Source organism: Camelus ferus, chromosome 6 (assembly GCF_009834535.1).
Source record: "Camelus ferus isolate YT-003-E chromosome 6, BCGSAC_Cfer_1.0, whole genome shotgun sequence".
Lineage (NCBI taxonomy): Eukaryota > Metazoa > Chordata > Mammalia > Artiodactyla > Camelidae > Camelus > Camelus ferus.
The window spans coordinates 89,428,932-89,450,383 of record NC_045701.1 but is presented as its reverse complement, the minus strand read 5'-3'; the positions used below and the strand labels follow the sequence as shown (position 1 = coordinate 89,450,383).

Here is a 21,452-nt window from a genome sequence, read left to right as displayed (position 1 = left end):
TCCCAGTTAAGATCGCCAGCAATTTGTGAAACACCGAAGTGTATGCATTTTGGGGACCCATTGAACAGAGATGCTGAACATCTAAAAATCCAATGAAGGTCAATAATTAATACGGTTATCAGATTTAAGACTTGATCAATGGCAGGCATCAGATAAGAACCGTCCCCTCCTCAGCTGCTGTACTAAAAGGGAGGTAAAACTACTGAAGCAGCAGCGAGGGTGGCAAAGCAAATCCAAGTACCCTCACCGGGGCGTTGACTTGATCGGTCTGCATGCACTGAGAAGACTCACAGACCTGTTTAATATACACATAAGCAGCACAGGAACAAAGCAGAATAGACGTGAGTGCGATAATAAAGGCGTGGGAGATACCTGGGTATGCGTCAGCACATTCCAGAGCCCCCGATACATTAACACTGGGAAACATCTTGGTTTGCATATACAGACCTGGATATAATCCATCACAGCTCTTTCAAGAAATTTACCATTCGCATACTTGCATTAAAACAGTAGGCTGTTTTTAAAAAAATAATCTACTATTGTCTACACAGAAAAAACAAGACATGTCCTTTGGAGAGCCGAGAGCACGCATGAATTAAAGAGGATTTACCAGGACTCAGAGGGAAGGACAGAAAAGAGAGCTGGGAGACAAGACATTGGCAGGAACGAGAGCAGCCGGAAGGAGCGATACTGCACACTCACTGCGAGACGCCTCCTTACACAGCCAGTGGGGAATAGTATCAAAGAAGTTACATTCCCTCTGAACAGCAAGTAAAAAATCATGCTCTTTATTTTGAAACTGGTAGGAGCACTAGCTTGTGAGAGACTGCATAATAACACAGCACATTTTTTAGTGCTTAAGGCAAGCCAAGTATTTTTGGTGTAGAAATGCATCAATGCCATCATTTCCTTTCTCTTCTGTTCCCCAACTCCTAAACCAAAAACCTTCTAAGTTCTGAAAACATAATGGTCCTTGACATTACACAACATTTGCATTCAATGGTTTTTGCCAGTTTAAACTAAATTTTAGGCATAACAACATCTCTCAGCGGAGAACAACAAAGGTGGCCACCTCTCTTCTGATGGCTAGGTAACTCTAAGCGTAAGGAGCTACAAGGACTCTTTCTTTCATCATGTGATTTGGAGTCAAGAACTGGTTTTCCAAAAATTTGCAAAAAAGATTCCAAACTTTCACAATTAAAAGAAAATACTAATCTGGCAGGCAGCTCATGCATGCGGCCAGAGATTTGTTTGGATGTTGTCATCTGTCATGATGGCAGGAGTGATTAATGCTAGATCAAAACAATAATCTACTCAACAAGTTCTTCTTCGGAATCAGCCTACACTGGGTGGTATGCTGAGTGCTGGCAAATCAACACGGAACCAGGACTAACTTGGCTTTTGTCCTGCAAGGTGTGAGCTGATTGTGATGGACTGAGATCATGCACTTCAGTAATTTAGAAATGCTCTTATCTTTTACTGTCTGACGACATCTTTGTGGCAAAAACCACGGCACTTCCTAAGAAGGCTGGTGGTCTAAGAGAATTTGACAAATAAAAATAAGATGTTTCTATCATACGAAGCCAACTACCTGAGCCCAGAGTGGGGGGATTGCATCTCTCTGACAAAGGGACAGTTGCCAACTCCTCTTCCTTTGTTCAACAGCAGAATACTCCCATGGCTACCTTGCTACAGAGAACAGACTCAAAGCATGAATTCAACACAGACATTTCAATGGATCTCAATGACAGAGAAATACATTAGAAATAATTTAAAAAGCAACAGCCCAAAGCAGATTTAAATCATGTAAGTACCTGGCACTGACTTCGGTGCTTTAACAAATGCTGGATTTCTAATGAGTGCAACTATTTTTCCAAAGGACTGTCAGCTGTTTGTCAGCCACAGATATTTACTGTCCCATCTTACAATTGGAACAGGGCATTTTTAAATTAATGCTCTCTTTTTGTACCAGTTTTGTTCTTTTGATCTCTCTTCTCACAGCTCTACCCTGTTGTAAAGCTCTACTTAGGGGTGGAAAGAATGAGTGATTGTCTCTGTTCTGAGCCAGTGGAAATGTTATTCTATTGTCAGCTTTAGCCTCCCCATTGAGCAAGGTATGACCTACAATGTCTTCCCCGGATTTTCTGCCTCTTCTCCTTTGACTAATGGAAACAAAGATTTTCCCAAGGATTCCAAATCAAGCCTCCAATCGAAAATCTTAATTGGCAACACAAAACACAACCCCTGGGTGCTGGACAGTTTCCAAAGGGGATTTTGTTCTTAAGCACTAGGCTGAAAAAACCCTGGAAAAAAGAAAACAAACATATACCCATCTACACAGCACAGATGCCCCAGCTCAGTTAATTTGGGGCTCTGATTACAGAAAAATCCCTACATGATTGTAAGCATATTTGAAATGGCCTGGAGGTTGTTTTAATCCTAATATTCAGAATGCCCAGCTGGCTTCTCCTTTCAAAATTCTCTCCTCATGAGAGACCCATAGGAACTTCCTCAAGAGTAAGTCTTACATGCTATTGTCTGGGTTTCCAACTTCCAGATGGATGAGAATTCACATCCAAGTAAGCCCATAAAAGGCAGAGAAATAAAATAAATGCATCACTAAGCTCTATGCCGAAAATCAAGAGTCTTGGACACTCAATCTAGAAAATCTAGTTAGTTGCAAGACAACAGCTTATCAGCAGAATAAAACTGATTATTTTGTAAATTAAAAAGAAAAGCCTACAGAGGCCTTAGAATATTTCTGGAAAGAAGGTTACTGTTTTAGTGCTAACACACACACACACACACACACACACACACACACACACACAAAATATGATGGCTACTAATGAACCTCTCTCCCTCCTTCCCCCTTTCCTTCCAAGATGATACAGCTGAGAGCAATCACTGTCCACGGGCTCTTTCATACGTGGCTGAAATGGGAGGCAGGAGGCCCAGGCCTCTGTTCACAGCTCAGGGCCTGATGCTGTGCTGGGAGTTCAGCCCCCACAGCCCCTGTTTCATGGGCAGTTCTGTCTCTCAGAGCTGCAACCTGCCAGAGATCTCTGCTCAGAGTCACCTTGGCTCCTGCCTGTTGCTCCTGTCCCTCTCAGTGGCATCTTGGAGAGTCACTGTTTCTAACAAGCGGCAAACAGACAGGATGGGGCACACAAGAGGGATGGTTTCCAAGGAGTAATTATATCAAGCGTTTTTTATGAGGAGATGTAAGCCCTGACCTGGAAATCTTTGCAAGCAGCAGCCTGTCATTGTGGAAAGAGTGTGAGCTCCGGACCCAAACAAATCTGGGTTTGAGCCCAGGCTCTCCACTTACTTGACCCGGCGCAAGCTACTTTAGCCCTCTGAGCCTCAGTTTTTCCAATGGGCAAAAACAGGGATAATAATATCTACCTTGGAAGGTTGTTTTGAGGATGAGTGATCATGGTATTAAAAATCTGGCATGTAGTAGGCTTTTATTATCATCAACCAAAGATTTCTACCACCATCACTGATTTAAAGAGGTGCTGAAGCACCACTGTGTCTCTTTGTCTGTTTCACACCCTGTGGGAAAGCATCAGCTGGACTCCCAGCACAGCCGCATCCCTGCAGTCGTCCTCATGAATCTCACCCCCAGCCTGATTCTACCCTGAATACATGTTCCCAATACTAGAACTCAAAACACAGTTTGCCAAGGATTCTAACAATTGTGTCAATTAATCCTGCAAGGTTGAAGAAAACCATAAACAGTCTATGAAGTGAAGGGCATTACTATACTACATCAAAGTTACTTTGGATCAAACACAGAGCCTTCTACAAAATCAAAGTGCTAGAATGCTTGACATAAGCTCTCATGAAATGAAATGAAAGTCAGAAATTGTATCTACCTTTCAAAATTTACTTTTGTTATTTATGCTCTGAAAAATTTTTTCTTTTACTTGAATTCCAAAATTCTAATTCTATTTTTTCAAGAATAAAGTAAAAGAAGCTCGTTTTTTCATTACCTATTTACTACTTTAAAAGTCAGCCTTGAAATTAACTCACTCTTAAACAGCAAATGAGCTAAAGAGGAAATCACAAGAGAATTTAGAAAATATCTGGAGGCAAGAGAAAACAAAAACAAAATGTGCTAAAACTTATGGGATGCAGAGAAAGCATTACTAAGAGAGAAGTTTATAGCTGTAAACACATTAAAAAAGAAGAAAGATCTCAGATCAACAACTTAACTTCATGCCTCAAGGAAGTAGAAAAACAAGAACAAATGAAGCCAAAAGTTAGTAGAAGGAAGGAAATAATAAAGATTATAGCAGAAATAAACAAAATAGAGAAAGAACAATAGAAAATAAAATCAATGAAACCAAGAGTTGATTTTTGAAAAGATCAACAAAATTGACAAATTCTCCACTAAACTAAGAGAAAGAGACAAGGCTCAAATAACTAAAATCAGAAACAAAAGAGGGTTTATTACAACTGATATCACAGAAATAAAAAGGATTATAAGACACTACTATGAAATTAAACAACAAATTGGATAACCTAGAAGAAATGTATAAATTTCTAGAAACATGCAACCTACCAAGTTTGAATTATGAAGTATCAAAAACTCTGAACAGACCTGTAACTAGTAAGGACATTGAAGCAGTAATCAACAATCTCCCAACAAAGAAAGGCCCAGGACCAGATGGCAGGACTCTAGAATGCTACTAAACATTTAAAGAACTAACAGCAACCCTCCTCAAACTCTTCTAAAGAAATAAAAGGAGGAGGCATCCAACTTCATTCTTTGAGACCATTACTCTGATACCAAACATAGACAAAGATACAAGAAAAACTACAGGCCAATATCCCTGATAAATACTGATGTGAAAATTAACAAAATACTACCAGACTGAATTTAATAGCACATTAAAAGGATTATACACCATAACTAAATTGGATTTACACCTGGAACGCAAGGATGGTTCAACTTAGGAAAATCAATAAAATACACCTCATTAATAGAATGAAAGACAGAAACCACATGATGATCTTAATTGATGCAGAAAAAGCACTTGATAAAATTCAACACCCATCATGATGAAAACACTCTACAAACTAGGAATGGAAGAAAATTACCTCAACAGAGTAGAAACCATACAAGAAAAGCCCACAGTAAACATCAGACTCAATGGTGAAAGACTGAAAGCCTCTGCTCTCAGATCAGGTACAGGACAAGGAGACCTACTCTCACCACTGCTACTGAATGTAGTACTGCAAGTCCCAGCCAGAGCAATTAGACAAGAAAAAAATAAAAGGCACCCAAGCTGGAAAGGAGGAAGTAAAATCACCTCTGTTTGCAGATGACATAATCTCATATGTAGAAAACCCTACAGATTCCCTCCTAAAAACCGTCAGAACTAATACATGATTTCATCCAAGTTGCAGGATACAAAAACTAAAACACAAAAGTCAGTTGCATTTCTATCCACTAACAATGACCAATCTGAAAAGGAAATTTAAAAAAAATCCCATTTATAATAGCATCAAAAAGGACAAAATACTTAGGAATAAACTTAACCAAGGAGGTGAAGGACTTGTAGACAGAAAACCACAAAACACTGCTGAAAGGAATCAAAAAGACACAAAGAAGGGAAAGATACCCTATGTTTGTGAGATTGGGAGACTTAATATATTAAAATGTCCATGTTACCCAAAGTGATTCACAGATTCAACACAATCCCTATCAAAATACCAATGGCATTTTTTTTGTAAAGATAGAAAAAAATCCTAGGATTCATATGGAATCTCAAGGGACCCCAAATAGCCAGAACAGTCTTGAAAAAGAAGAACAAAGCTGGAGGAATCACACTTCCTGATTACAGAACATACTACAAAGCAAAGTCATCAAGAGTGTGTGGTACTAGAATAAAGACAGGTAACACAGACCAATGGAACGGAATAGAGAGCCCAGAAATAGTCCCTTGTCTATAGGGGCAAATGATTTTCAACAAGGGTGCCAATACTACACATGGGGGCAAGTCAGTTTCTTCAACAAATGGTGCAGGGAAAACTGGACATTCATGTGCAAAAGAATGAAATTGGACCCTTATGCTGTATGAAAAATTAACTCAAAATGGATTGAAGACCTAGAACTATGAATCTCCTAGAAGAAGACATAGGGGGAAAGCTTCAAGACATTGGATTTGGGAATGATTTCTTGGACATGACGCCAAAAGCAAAAATAGACAAATTGGACTACACCAAATTTAAAAAGCTTCTGTGCAAAGGAAACTATCAATGTGGCGAAAAAGCAACCTACAGAATTGGAGAAAATATTGTAAATCATGTATCTGGTAAGAGATTAATATTTAGGATGTATAAGGAACTACCACAATTCAACAACAAAAAGATGAATAACAACTAAAATGGGCAAAGGACTTGAATAGAAAATTTTCCAAAAAAACATATAGAAATGGCTTACAAGCATGTGAAAAGATGCTCACCACAATAGTAACAGAAACACAAATGAAAACACTAGAAATCGCATCATACGCATTAGAAGGGCCACCATCGAGAATAGAAAACAACAAATGTTGGCAAAGATGAGGAGAAACTGGAAACTTTGTGTACAGTTAGTGGGAACGTAAAATGGTGCAGCCATTATGGAAAACATTACGGCAGTTCCTCAAAAAATTACAAACAGAATTACCATATGACTCGGCAATCCCACTTCTGGGTAGATACCCCAAAGAATTCAAAGCAGGGACTCAAGGAGATATCCACACACCTATGTTCATGGTAGCACTATGCACAATAGCCAAGAGGCAGAAGCAACCCAAATGCCCACTGACAGGTGGATGGGTAAACACAATGTGGTACACATGTACAATGGAATGTGACACAGCCTTAAAACAGAAGGAAGTCCTGTCACATGCTACAGGATGAATGAACCTTGAGGAAATTTTGCTAAGTGAAATAAGTCCAAAAGGACAAACACGGTGCGATTCCACTCATAGGAAGTATCGATGTGGTCAGCTCACAGAAACAGAAGGGAACAGGCAGTCAGCAGGGCTCTGGGAGGAATTACTGTGTATTAATAGGTGCAGTTTCAGTTTTGCCAGATGAAACAGCTCTGGAGATCTGCTGTACAAAAACGAGAATATACTTAACATTACTGAACTGTACACTTAACATGGTGAAGATGGTAAATTTAATGTCATGTGTTTTCTGCCACAATTTTAAAAGACAAGGAAAGAAATGGTAACAGATGGCAACCTAAAACTTAAAAAAAATGTCAGTCTTGTCAATCTTACAACATTTAGATGAATAAAAGACAGCCCGTATCAACTGCTGCCAAGTAGATTCCAGGTCATTTTGTGTTGATCGTAAATAAATAACTCAAACATGTATTAAGTAGGTAAGAAATGAAGCTAAGAATCTCATTTTAGAGTTCTAAAAAGCCCTGCAAAACCAATTTTCTTAAAATTCACAAACAATAAGTACCTGAAACTCTATCTGATGAAACACAATGAAAATCTGCCTGGTGAAGGAATGGCCTTTACATACAAACACTATGTATTTCAAAGATAAGATGGTGGGGGAGGGTAGAGCTCAGTGGTAGAGCGCGTGCTTCATGTGCACAAGGTCCAATCCCCAGACCCTGCATTAAAAATAAAAATAAATAAATAAATAAATAAATAAATAAATAAATAAATAAATAAATAAATAAATAAATAAATAAATCCAACTACCTCCCTCCCCCCAAAATAAAAAATAAAAATATAAGATGGGATTGCTACATTTTCACTCTGAGTCACAATGCGGCGTCCAGCCTACCCTCACCTGCCCGGTGGGCACCCCTGCGCGCTGCAGAGCACACCCACGCCCCGAGCCCCCAGCGCACATGAGGCTAGCTAGTACTGCAGTGAACTCTGCGAGCTCGTGCACCAAGTCCACGAGGGAGACTGCCCAAGAATTTACATTATATTATTTATATTATATTATTTATATATTACCATCAGATGTTTCATTTTTCAGAGCGTAAAAATTTAGAACGGTGACCTGGCATATAAAATATACAATTTTAACATGACAATTATGAAACTACAGGAAAGTTAAGAGCAACCTATGCTCTGCCTGACGGACAACAGCAACACCTGCATCTCCGCTGTTACGCGTCACTTTAAAGTATGAGTTTACCCAAATTTTACTGATAAAAATCCTGCACTCGGTACGGCACCCTGAATTTTCCTAAATTCCAAGACTTGGAAGCAGCATATTCATTTTTTATATAGGTTATACTCCCATTAGTTTTTTCAAGAGAGAAGTTTTAAGTAACAATACAAAATGGCCCGCCATGGCTTTAGCAAATGAGATTTCAAAGACAAAATGATTAAATCTAAAAGAAGAAGAAATTGATATGGTTCTTGTTTTGGCGACATTAACAAGTATCACACTTTTGCAAGCTTTAACTCAAATGAGAAATTCTGAAGTGCCATATAAAAGAGCAATACTTATTTTAACATGGGAGCTGGACCTGTTCCCAGAGCTTACCACTTAAGGTGCTTCTCGCCTACCTTTTGTTTGCAGCAGGTACAGCGGCTTCTTTCCTGGCCCCCGAGGGGGACGGTAGGGAGCCACTGGGCTTCTTTGGTAACACAGTGCCGTTGTTGACAGTGGTTCTTAAAGGCAAGGTCTGCACCAGCGGTCTTGCTGTAAGACAAGCAGAAAAGGAAATCAGAACTTTCCCTTTTTCAAGAGAACTTTTTATAGGACTGAAGCTATGTAGAGCGGAAAGGGACATCCATTTCAAAATCTTCAGCAGAATCATCGAAAGTGCAAAGATAACTCAATGGAGACTTTCAACAATAGCTTGGAGCAATGAACTCAGGCACCATCCTCAGACCTTATACAAAAAATAACTCCGAAGGAACCACAGAATGAAGTGTGAAATGTAAAAGTATAAACCTTCCAGAGGAAAACACAGGAGAAAAATCTGTGTGACCTGGGGTTTGGTGATGAATTTTTAGGTACAACACCAAAAGCACACCCATGAAAGAAAAAATTGCTAGCTTGGACCTCATTACAATGAACAAAACAAAACAAAACACAACAAAAAAAACCTTTGCTTTGCTCTGTGAAAGACACTGTTAGGAGGATGAAAAGATAATTCGTATAACCAGGGAAAATGTTTGCAAGTCCCATATCTGATAAAGGACTTGTATACAGAACGTAAAAGGAACTCTTAAAATTCAACAGTAAGAAAACGAATAGCCCAATTAAAAAAACGGGCAAAAGATGTGGACAGATACCTCACCAAAGAGTATATACAGATGGCAACTGAGCACAGGAAAAGATGCTCAACATCTTCTATCATTAGGGAAATGCAACTTAAAAGAATAATGAGGTAACTCTGTACACCTATTGGGATGACTAAAAGCCAAGAAACAGACAGCACACCAATTGCTGGCCGGGACACTGAGCAACAGGGACCCTCTTCATTGCCGGTGGGAATGCAAAAATGCTACAGCCACTCTGGCAGTTTCCTACAAAGCTAAAGCTTCTAAGTTTTACATAGGAGGCAGTAATTGTGCTGCCACTAAGTATTTACCCAACTGATTTGAAAATTTATGTCTACACAAAACCTGAGTTTAATATTTACAGCAGCTTTATTTATAACTGTCAAAAAACTGGAAGCAACCAAGATGTCCTTCAGTTGGCGATGGATAAACAAACTGTGGTTCATCCATACACTGGAACAGGATTTAGTGGTAACAGGAATGGACTGATCCACGCAACCACAGGTGAGTCTTAAATCCACACTGCCAAGCGAAAGGAGCCAGTCGGAGAGGCTTCATTCTGTCTGAGTCCATTCAAAATGGCATTCTATAAAAGGTTAAACCACAGAGGCAGAAAGCAGATCAGTAGGTGCCAGAGGCTGGGGGCGGCGTGGCTAGGTGGAGCACGAGAGCTTTTTTAGGATGCTAACGTTATTGTGTGATACTGTAAGCGGTGGATGTGTGACTATGCATTTCTCAAAACCTACCGACCCTTACAGCACAAAAAGTGAATCTTAATACATGCTAAATAAAAATCCATTAGGAGATGGGGGAACCCCACAATGGACAGCAGATTGTGACAAAAGAACGTAACTGTATTACAAATATATAACATAACATCAAGAAACAGGGTGGAGAGGAAAGGTACTGACTTGAAGGAATTTTGGAAATGAGTAGAGACTATCAGACTAGGAAAGGAATAGCATACAAGCTCTGTATTCTAGTTGGTAAAGTTGTTTCCCACGGGGCCGTGGGTGAACAATTCTGAAACCACCATGTGTGAACACTAGTGTTGAACAATTAGTAAATGTGTAGAGGCTGGTAGAAGCTGGGCTTCTGTTGGAGACGGAGGTTACAGACGAGCAGCAGGGGTTAGGGGGGTTTGAGCTAACGAGGTGGTGATGGAGTAGAGGGGAGACACTGGCGTGAACTCACGTCTGGCTTAATAGAAACACAGATACGTGGACGTGCCGGTGAAGACCAGTATGTATACATGGATTGTATAAATGCTTCTATTTCCTAGCTCTGTCTGCTGAGAGACCCGAAACCCATGACACCCAGGGCCCAAACTCTGGTTTCTAATGCCATTCTACAACAAAAGGGACCAGGACTCCCTGGGGAAATGCCTGAATCTAGGGCTGGGACAGGGAATAGACAAGGTGAGCCTGGAGTCTCTGATCATGCCAGAAAGTAAGGAAGTGCTCACAAAACCCACACTGACGGGGGCACAGCAAAGGGACGCCGGGGCCAGAGGAAAGAGCCAAAGCTGGAACAATCTAGGCAACAAAACAGTGTGACACTGGGTGTTAACCTAGAGCATAAAATAAACACCCACAGGTTCATACTGATATAAACACACGAGGGAAGCCGTCAGCGAGGAGGACGAGCCCCCAGGCAGAAGCACGCCAAGTAGTTCATGTAGGCATTCGGTCCCTGAGAGGCAGAGCACAGTTCTCCACTCCTCGCGTGGGCTGTGCAGAGCGACTTCCCCTAAACAGAGCAGTGCAGAGGGGAGGGAGAAGTAACCTGACCTACTGGACCTCAGCCAGGAGGTCAAGGTCAACATCCACAGTGGTAGGTCATGCTGACAGCGCACACCCTTGTAGCATGCGATGAGACTGGCACTTCAGCTCTTCAGTCTTTCTCCCTAAACCCAATCCAAGTCTAATCATGAGAAAAACATCAGACAAACCGAAGCTGAAGGACAGTCAATAAACTACCTAACCAGGACCCTTCAAAAGGGTCAAGGTTACCAAGAACAAGGAAAATTTGAGAAACTGTTAGTACTGGGGGGCCAAAGGAGACATGATGATGAAGTATAATCCTGGATGAGATCCTAGGACAGAAAAAGGACATAGGGAGAAACCAGGGACATCTGAATAAAGCATACCTTTAATAGATAATAGTGTATCAGTACTGTTCCACTGGCTGTGACAAACATGCCACATGAACATACAGTGTTAATAATCGGGCGTATGGGAACTGTCTGGACTCCCCTTGTAACTTTCCTGTAAATCTAAAACAACCCTAAAATGAAAACTTTACTAACAAATGCTAGCAGAATTTTTTTTTCATTCCAGAATTAAATCTGCCTCAATGTAGGCTCTTAATAATATTATTGATGACAAAACTGCCTAGAATGCCAACGTTTTAATACACTGAACCTTTTCAGTCCCTAAAGCTGAGGACCAGGCTACCTTCTCTCTCTCTCTTTTTTATTGTGAAAGAAAGTTTAAAAAGCCACAGTCAGGACCCTCCAAATTCATGTCCACCCAGAACCTCAGAATGTGACCTTATTAGGAAATGGGGTCTTTGAAGATGTAATTGGTTGAGATGAGGTCATACTGGATTCGGGCGGCCCCTAAAGCCAATGGCTGGGGTCCGTATAAGAAGCCCACGTGAAGACGCACGGGAGGAGCTCGCCGGAGGCAGAGCCTACAGTGATGCGGCCTCTAGCCCAGGACGGCCAGCAGCCGTGGAGGCCAGGCGACATGCGGCACGCATGGAACAGTTTCTCCCTCGGAGTCTCCAGGAGGAACCAGCCCTGTCAGCACCCTGATTTCAGCCCCGGGAGACTGATTCCAGACTTCCAGGTCTTCAGAAGTGCGAGGGATTCAGTTTCTGTGGTTTGTGCTAATCTGTCGAGGTGGCCCCAGGCAGCAGACACAGTGCACACATCAGCTTGCTGGGCGTCTGTCTTTCATTCCACTGTTACTCTTGTCAGCATCTCCAGCAGAAGGTTTTTGGTTCTATTGATTCATTCTCTGACCTGTTCATTAATGGAAACCTCTGGTCCTAATGTCCTTCAATGATGGTCTCCAATGGCCCCACCAAGTACAGGCCACCAGAACCAACTGGAGTGCCTGGCGGAGGGCAGAGTGCTAACGACGTGAAACGCACCATCTTGTCCAGTTGGGACAACACGTCTGGTCTGGTCCCACTTCACATTCAGCCTAGAGGCGCGGGGAGAGGACCACGTCCCGACTCCCAGGCCACCGCGCCTCCAGGCCACTCGCTGTCATCTTGCTCTTTTACAACCTCAGTGATGGGAGCTCATTCTCTCCCAGTTGTCTTTCTCCCGCCACCCACCCAGGCTCTTCAACATCCAGGCCCCCTACCCCCGACACAAACCACAAACAAGCAGATCCTGCCTCATTCCACCTCCTTGGCTTGTTTCCGTGCAGCAGAATCCCCTGGAAGATGGGTTAAAATACAGATTGCTGGGCCTCACCCTGATTCAGGAGGTCTGGGGCGGAACCTGAGATGCTACCTTTGTAAGAAGTTCCCAGGTTGGAGCTGCTGCTGCTCCGGGGACCTTGAGAACCACTGGTCTGTGCCGTCCTCCGGCTTCGAAGGGCCTCACGCCATGAGTCCCGCCCCGCCGAGCTGGCGGTCTCTGAGCCTCCACCACGTGTCAGCCTGTGCCGCGCCATTTAGTGCCTGTTGTTTCAGGCGGGCCAGTCTTGCCTCCCCAGTCAGAGTCGCGGCAGACACTGTGCTGAGGGGGGCGTCACCACTGTCACTCTCACGGTGCCTGGAGTGGACTGGACTCCACATGTAGCCCCAGGCTTACAGCCCCATCTCTTGGGCTGATGGCAGCACGGCGTGGAAGGAGTCGGGCAGTGGGTACTCTGACCTCACTCTCGCCTCCTTCCAGACCCCGGCTGGGGCTCCCCCCATCACTGGAGCAGAGGGCGATGGGTGGTGGGTACCATCCATACAGGTCAGCCTCCGGGCCAGAGAGCTGGCTGGAGGAGGGTAAAGAATTACCTGGAGGGGCCAATGGAAGACACCTGGCCTCCACTCCTGTCCTGCTCCTGGGCCAGAACCTGCCTCCCCCCAAGCCCACACACATGTGCCCAACAAACCAGGCTGGGTGAGCCTCCTGTGCCCACACAGTCCTCAGTCTGCCGCTGTCACCACACTATCTATTCCCGTCCACTCCACTACCTGGAGGCCCCATGAAGGCAGCACCTGCTCTGATGCCGACACAGAAGGCATTCGACACGCATGTGGTGATCAGACAGCACTAAATTTTGAGAACAAAATCCCCGCTTCCAAAAAAGGCACTGTGTCGTCACTTCCGAGACACTGTTAAGTTTTTCATTTTTCCTTGGGTCATAATTTCAAAATTCTGTCTCATAATAATCTAGTATCATCCTTCTCCCTCAAAAGGAAATGGGATGTTTAGAGCCCATGAAAGGAACATCACTGTTTGCTGCATGGCTTCTCAGAGGGCCTCGTAAACCTTACACACTCAACTCTAATAGACTAGCAGCAAAAACCAATGGAATCATTAAAGTTGTGATGAGAAATCATGAAAAAAAAAATAGAGAACATGGAGAGGAGGACGGGGAGGAGGCAAGGGGACATGGCAGCCACTCGGGTGACAAGGAAGTTGGAAAGCTTCCCTACCTGCAAGATCCAGTCCCTGCTACATCTCTGTTTTGGCAATAGCCTTGGCTTTTTGTCACCACTGGCTTCTTAAATTGCATCACAACCACGCCAATGTGCTTGCTAAATCCCTATTTTGACAGGACATCATATCAAGTTTCTTCCATGTTTCCATACCTAAACACAGTAAGCCATTCCAGGAAAAAATGCTGTCACCATGAAGAAAGGTTTTGCAAGAAAAAAAAAAATCTCCTAATGTCCAATCTCAACAGGTACCAGCCTGGGTCAGGAGGACAGCAGGACACAAGAGCAGCTCTGATGAGTCACTGCAGACAAGTGATCTTGAAAACTGCAGAGAAGAAATTGCACCAGAGAGGGTTCAGACACCATTTCCTGCTCATCGGTTGCTAAGATAAATGAATCCCTGGCTTCAAGATACGACACTGAGATATGAGACATTCTCTGGTTCACAAAAGCTTTTTTTTTTTTTTTTAAATAACATTTTAATTGTTCCTAGGGGCAACACACAGAGACACAGCACTAAAAGAATTTCTCAGCTAAAAGGAGAGTGAGTGATAGATGGTGTGTGTTTAGGACGCATTCATTGGAAGGGGTATCAGGATGGCTGGGACCCCAAATCTCAGGGGAGACCAAGAAGCACAGAGGGATAAAAGGGCAAAGAGTCTGCAGTCTGACAGGACTGGCTCCCTCCCAACTCGGCCTTCCTATGTAGCATCGGAGAAGTCACCTTTCTAAGCCACGGCTTCTTCGTAAAACAGGAGAACGGTGCCCACCTTGCAGGGCTGCTGTGAGGGTCAGGAAGGAGGAGCGGCACGTTGCTGGCACATGCCTGCACGCAGCAGCCCAGCGGAGGTGGCAGCTGTTAGCCCACGGCTACAGCCGGATGATGAAATGTCTTGTTTTGGATACCCGGGTGCACTCCAGTATCCTAACTGCAACGTGAGAAGAATTCAGTGCAGGATTTCAGTTACAGTCAAAGGTGCCTGCGGCAGACTCGGCTCTCGTGAGCGCCCACGCTGCATCCTGCATGACAGGGAGGGGTGGAGGGAGGCCCCAGACAGTTCTCATCCGAAACACAGTGGCTTTGGTACTAGTGCCCAGGCGCAGTGAGGGGGCAGGAGAGTGTGGAAGGGGCTCAGGTCCGGGAGTGGGGACCAGGCACTAGGGCCAGGGCAGCTCCAACAGTCAGTGTGACCGCAGGCAAGACCCTCTGGGCCGCACTTTCCTAACCTGTAAGGTAAAGACTGGTCCACAAACGCCCTAAGGATGGCTCTTCCTGCTCTGAAATCAGGATCCCGATTCATGGGGCAGAGTGGTGGGAAAAGCACCATACAAGTTTCTCTGTGCCTTTTCCACTTTCCTCTGAAAGTCTCTAACAAAGCTATTCAGAATCTCAGGTCTAAAACATTTGTAACTACGCCTGAAATGAAAACGTTTTCATCTTTCTAAACAGGAGAAATGGAACTCCCAGGTTTCCATGAAGTACTATCCATGATAATATATTTTCAGAACTGTAGTTGACGTAAATATTGACATTTAACTGCAGGTAGTCACATCTACCAACGCTTATTATTATGATAGTTACAATCTAAAGACCAAGATACCCTTTCAACCTACACCACATTCATAACTCAATGTACAATATCTGATAAGCAAAACGTTCCATTAGGTTTCAAAATAAATTTAACTATGCAAAGCATGACTAAATATGTGATTGTGTGTAGAAATCCCAAGTTTAATTTTAGCATATCTGACCATTACAAACTTAAAATTCCTAGTAACCTACTTCAGAATTTAAAAGATGCCCATATTTGGAATTGGAGAAGGCAACCTGCTTTTGCTAAATTGTAAGACAAAGTAGATAACTACCTAAGTGCTGGGAAAGACTCCTGCCACTAACAGCCAGCAACATTCCAGATGCATTTATCCTTTGATCCAGCAATCCCACTTCCAAGAATCTATCCTAAAAATATATGGGCAAAAATTAAAAATGCCATATGCACAGGGCCAATTCTTTGTAAAAGAAAAGGCCACCAGCAGGGCGTGGCATATGCCCACACCGGGCGCTGTGCCGCTGTGGAAGGAACCAGAAAGATCTCTGGACGCTGCAGTGAGAAGAGCAAAGTGCGAACAGCGTGTAGACAGGCTTGTATCTCCTGGGCCGGAAATCTGAAGACCCACGGCAGATTTAAAATCCTAACTCTTTATACAATTTTTAAAAGATTTTGAAATTATCTGAATACACAGGAATCAAGTTTTAATATACTGTTTGACAGGTAGATAAGGCTGTCCATGGTACCATGTTTGTTTTTTTAAATTCTCAGCCTTGGGTGTAGTGGTGCAAGAATCCTGTAACACTTAAAATTCAATGTATTGCAAATACATACGAGCAGAAAAGATATTAATGAACTGATTGCAAAAAGTCATTTATTAACAACCCAAATGTCTTTAACTGATGAACAGATAAACAAGATGCTGCATTTCCATACAACAGAATATTATTCAGCCACAAAAAGGAATGAAGTACTGACACCTGCTACGATTTGGATGAACCCTGAAGACGTTATGCTGAGTGGGAGAAGACAGTGGCAAAAGGCCACAGACGGCATGGTTCTGTGTACGAAATGTGCACACCAGTCAAACCCACAGACACATGTAGACAGACGGTCACCAGAGTGGGGGAGGGGCAAGGCAGAACCAAGGCTAATGGGAACACAGTATCTTCCTGGGTAGTAAAAATGTTCTAAAATTAGATTGCGGGACTGGCTGTACCACTTTGTGAACATGCTAAAAACCAATGAATTTTATGTTATGTGAATTATATTTCAACAAGGCTGCTGTAAAAAAAGGCATTTATGAGCCAACTGGGAAAATCTGAATGCTGACTTGATATTACTGTACTGTTCATTTTTAAGCATAATGGTATTTATCAGGATTTTAAAAAGAGAATCATTGTATCTCAAAAAGACATACTGACATAGTTATAGATAAAATGATATGATGTCTTAGATTAGCTTAAAAATAATCCTAATGGGGTGAGGAGAAGTCTCAGGGCAGGCAAGTGGAATAAATAAAACAAAAATGACCACATGTTGATAAATAGTAAAGCTATTAAAAAGGAGGTATTTTTCTTTCTACTTTCATATACATTTACACTTTCATACTATGAAGTTTAAAAACAATCTTTCCTAGCCTCTGAAAAACTGAACGTATCTACTAAACCTTTTCTACAAATCACTAACAAATATCTATCTAAACTGGGGAAGGCAATTAAAAAGGAAAATGGAAAAACTGTAGCACCATTCTGTCTAAAAGCACAAGTTACTTTCTGAAATTAACCAACCTGTAAGTAGAAAGATAAGGAGAAAGCATAGTAGATGAGACAGAGAGGAAAATTGCTAATTTTGGCTAACCAGGATAAAGAACCAAGTTAAATATCCATGCATTTCACTCACTGCAAAGAGCTTAAAAAATTTTAATTTGTTAGTTGCACCTATCTAATAAAATTTGTGAAGGGCTGTGTAACACAATCTTTCACACAATTAGATGCTGAATATGACTTATTGTATTTGGGACATTTTGAAAATCAAATTGAACCTTGAAAAAAGAATTCTCATTTCAAGTCATACAGTTATTCATTTCTTAAATAATTTGAATAATGCTAATTTAAATAATACTGCCAAGAGGCATGCCCAGCAAAGCAATACAGAACAGCAGAAAGGACATGCTCAGCCAGGACTTGGGGTCCAGTCCCAGATTTTCTCTAACTAGCTGTGTAAGCTGGGACAAATTATTCAATCTCCCAGAGGCAACCTTCTTATCTGTAAAATGGGCAAAATAATACCTACCTCAGAGGAAGATGGAGAGGTGAAATGAACTAATAAAGCCAAAATATCTATTGCAAAAGCCAGCACCTACCCAATAAATCAATGGTGGCTACAAGTATTATTTTGACCATCAGGGGTAAGTGTTGATGCAGCAGAGCCTACGAAAGACCATCTGCAGTCTGCTTTTTTTTTTTTAATTGAAGTACTGTTAGTTACAATGTATCAATTTCTGGTGTACAGCACAGTGTGCCAGTCAAGCATATACATACATATATTTATTTTCATATTTTTTCCATTAAAGGTTATTACAAGATACTGAACATAGTTCCCTGTGCTATACAAAAGACGCTTTTGAAAAATCCATTTTTATATACAGAGGCTAAATTTGCAAATTTCAAATTCTCAAATTTAGCCCTTCCCACCCTCTTTCCCTGGTAACCATAAGATTGTTTACTAAGTCTGTGAGTCTGTTTCTGCTTTGCAGATGAGTTCATAGTGTCCCTTTTTGGTTTTTTAGATTCCACATGTAAGTGATATCATATGGTATTTTTCCTTCTCTTTCTGACTTACTTCCCTTAGAACGACAATCTCCAGGTCCATCCATGTTGCTGCAAATGGCATTATTTTATTCTTTTTTATGGCCGAGTAGTATTCCATTGTATAAATATACCATAACTATGCACCCCAACGTTCATAGCAGCACTATATACAATAGCCAAAACATGGAAGCAACCTAAATGCCTATCAACAGATGACTGGATAAAGAATTTGTGGTGTATTTATACAATGGAATACTACTCTGCAGTCTGCTTTCAACAGCACATGTCGAGACTAGATTCAGAGACCAGGTTTTGATGTTCTGGAACAAAAGGACTGTCTCGCTTGTCAGAATCTCCAGCAGAAGGTTTTGGTTCTATTTATTCACTCTTTGATCTGTTCATTAATGAGGCTATTAATACAAACACTAGAAAAGTCTGCAAAAGGTGTATTAAAGTTTTTAAAAACACAAACTGCCACGTTACCATCTGAACTCCCAAGTCAAATTTAAAACGAGAAGTAGGAACTGCTGCTGGTTAATGTATAACAAAGCAGACAATCCCCACATACTTGGGAGGATGACTATATTTTTACCTACATTTACATTAAAATCCCATAACAGGCCCCTAGCACTGAAATGGAAATCAGCAGTGCACGTGTACAATGGCTCTACTGTGACTTCAACTCCAAACCGTAATTCCTTGTCTCGTTGAGAACACACGTGAGGCAGCTCCAGACTCTGGACGTTCGCTCTGAGCCCTGCTGGTGACCTCAGTGCAGCAAAGATCAGCTTCGGTGGTTAAAAAAAAAAAGTCATCTTTAAAACATAAATTCCTTCTGCTTATTAAGGAGTATATACCAAAGAACATTTAGAAACCAAGTAAAAGTATAAAAAAGAAAAAAAATCATCATCCTACCACTCAGAAAAAAACCAAACTTTGGTGTCCTTTCCATTCCTCTTTGCATAGGTTTTTGTCTATTTAGTTGAAACTAGACAACATATCCAGTTTTATATCCACTTCTGCCTTTTAACGTCATACATCAGCATTCTCCCCATTGTTACCAATAACAAACATTTAAAAAGATGACCTGGCATTCAGTGATACAAAGTGCCACTGTTTCTGGCCATGTCCCTATTGCCTGCTCTTCCTCTACTGTTTCCTACACAATTTGTCTCCAATGTGCATAATTCTGCAATGAACTCCTTTATCTATCAAGCATTTTTCTGTATTTACACTCACAACAGCAACATACAAGGGGGTCTGTTCACTGCATTCTGTGCCCCCACTCTAACCACGACACTGAAAAAACTTTAACATTAGCAAGAAATTTAAGAATGTATGCCTCCATAAACTATTTTAAACTCTTCTCTGCTATATGGTAGCCCAAGCCGAGCATAATTAAAACATTCTAAATCTTCCTATTTGAAAGTGAACCCCACATGAAAAAAGCAAACTCTGCAGGCTGAAGTTCTCTGGGTAAGATGCCTGACTCAGTGACCAGCTTTTACTTTTTTTAAGAAACGACAGGAGCAAAAGGAAAAGAGGACAGCAAAGTTTGGGGAGCTTGGGTGGAGAATGAGTGAATCCTAAGACCCAGGGCTGTGCCACTGGGTTAACAAGAGTTGGATAATTAGTACAAAAGGCCAGCCCTGGGGACAGGAGAATGTTGCCAAGAAAAACTGGAACCTGAGATGTCACTCCCTCTATATAAACCGTTATGTTCACAGGCCCAGCATTTTCTGGGGTTGGCCACAATCTTTCCTCTGTCTTGGGAAGCCTTGAACTTGGTCTCTTAGTGAATTTTCACAAGACTGCAGTTCTCATTGGTGTCACATGAAGAATGAGAAAGTCAAAGCTTACAGGTAACGATACCTCTCTTCAAATAAGTGAAGTACCGTCATGGAAAGGAATGAGAATTATTATCCACGGTCTCACAGGCAATACTGAGGCTAATGAGCGGAAGCTGAGCTCTAACAGGTCAGGATAGCTACGGCACAGGTGTGCCACGCACCACATACTTCCTTCGAGCTGCACACCAAACACTCACTCCTTCCAAGTCGGCCTGTTTCTTTGTAGCACAGCCATGCCTTTCACTGGGCAAACAGCACAAAGATGTGCGCTGGAATCTCAAAACACTGAGCCCTAGGCTTCTGACATTTGGGGAAAAAAATCACTTAAAATATTTAAAAACTAGAATGCCATGTGTCCAGGCTACTTCTAGTCTGTATTAGGATAGCAAGCAGAAAGAATGTAAAATGACCATAATAATGTGGCCTTCAAAAACCAAAATAAAGAAGATGTGGTGTGTATATACATATACAATGGAATACTACTCAGCCATAAAAAAGAATGAAATACTTCCATTTGCAGCAACACGGATGGACCTAGAGATTATCATACTGTGTGAAGTCAGTCAGACAGAGGAAGTCAAATATTGTATGATATCACTTATATGTGGAATCTAAAGAATAAAATGACACAAATGAGCTTATTTACAAAACAGAAAGAGACTCACTGACATAGAACACAAACTTATGGTGACCAAAAGGGAAAGGGGGTGGGAGGGATAAATTCAAACTTCTATATACAGAATGGATAAACAACAAGGTCCTACAGTCTAGCACAGAGAACTACATTCAACAGCTTGTAATGGCCTACAATGACAAAGAGTAAGAAAAAGAATATATATATATGTACAATTGAATCACGATGCTGTACACCAGAAATCAATACAACATGTAAACCAACTAGACTTCAATTTAAAATAAAACAAAGGAGGTTTGTTTAAAATCCGCTTTGTCTAAATATCCCCCAACTGAACTCCGGCTGTGGAGTGCCGGCTGTCCAGGTAGAGGTGTGAACACCGGTGCCAACACAGCTCCGTCTGAAAGGGAAGCAGCCCCTCCAGAGCTGCTGATGGCACCGCCCCCCGCTGCCCCCTCATCCTCTAAGGCACTGCACACGGAATGGGGAAAACCGGAGCCCCCCCCCCCAGGGCCGGCCACTCACCAGCCTTCTCATGAGCTCTTTCTACTTCTTGGTGTGACTTTGGCTGTCACGCTGTGGTTTGTTTTCACTTTGGAAAAGAACGTTACAAAGAAACATCAGACTTACCTATGAAAGACATCAGAAGAAGTTCT

At 42.0% G+C, this 21,452-nt stretch overlaps 1 protein-coding gene across 3 annotated transcripts in view; it reads right to left on the bottom strand.

Annotated features, from left to right (window-relative positions):
• The window catches only part of EML1 (EMAP like 1), a 166,367-nt gene that overhangs the window by 46,360 nt on the left and 98,555 nt on the right, over nucleotides 1–21,452 (bottom strand). For all 3 annotated transcript variants that reach the window (XM_032482618.1, XM_032482615.1, XM_032482616.1), the window contains exon 3: nucleotides 8,550–8,685. In XM_032482618.1, coding sequence (XP_032338509.1) covers nucleotides 8,550–8,685 — 136 coding nt within the window. The remainder of the gene's footprint in view (nucleotides 1–8,549; nucleotides 8,686–21,452) is intronic.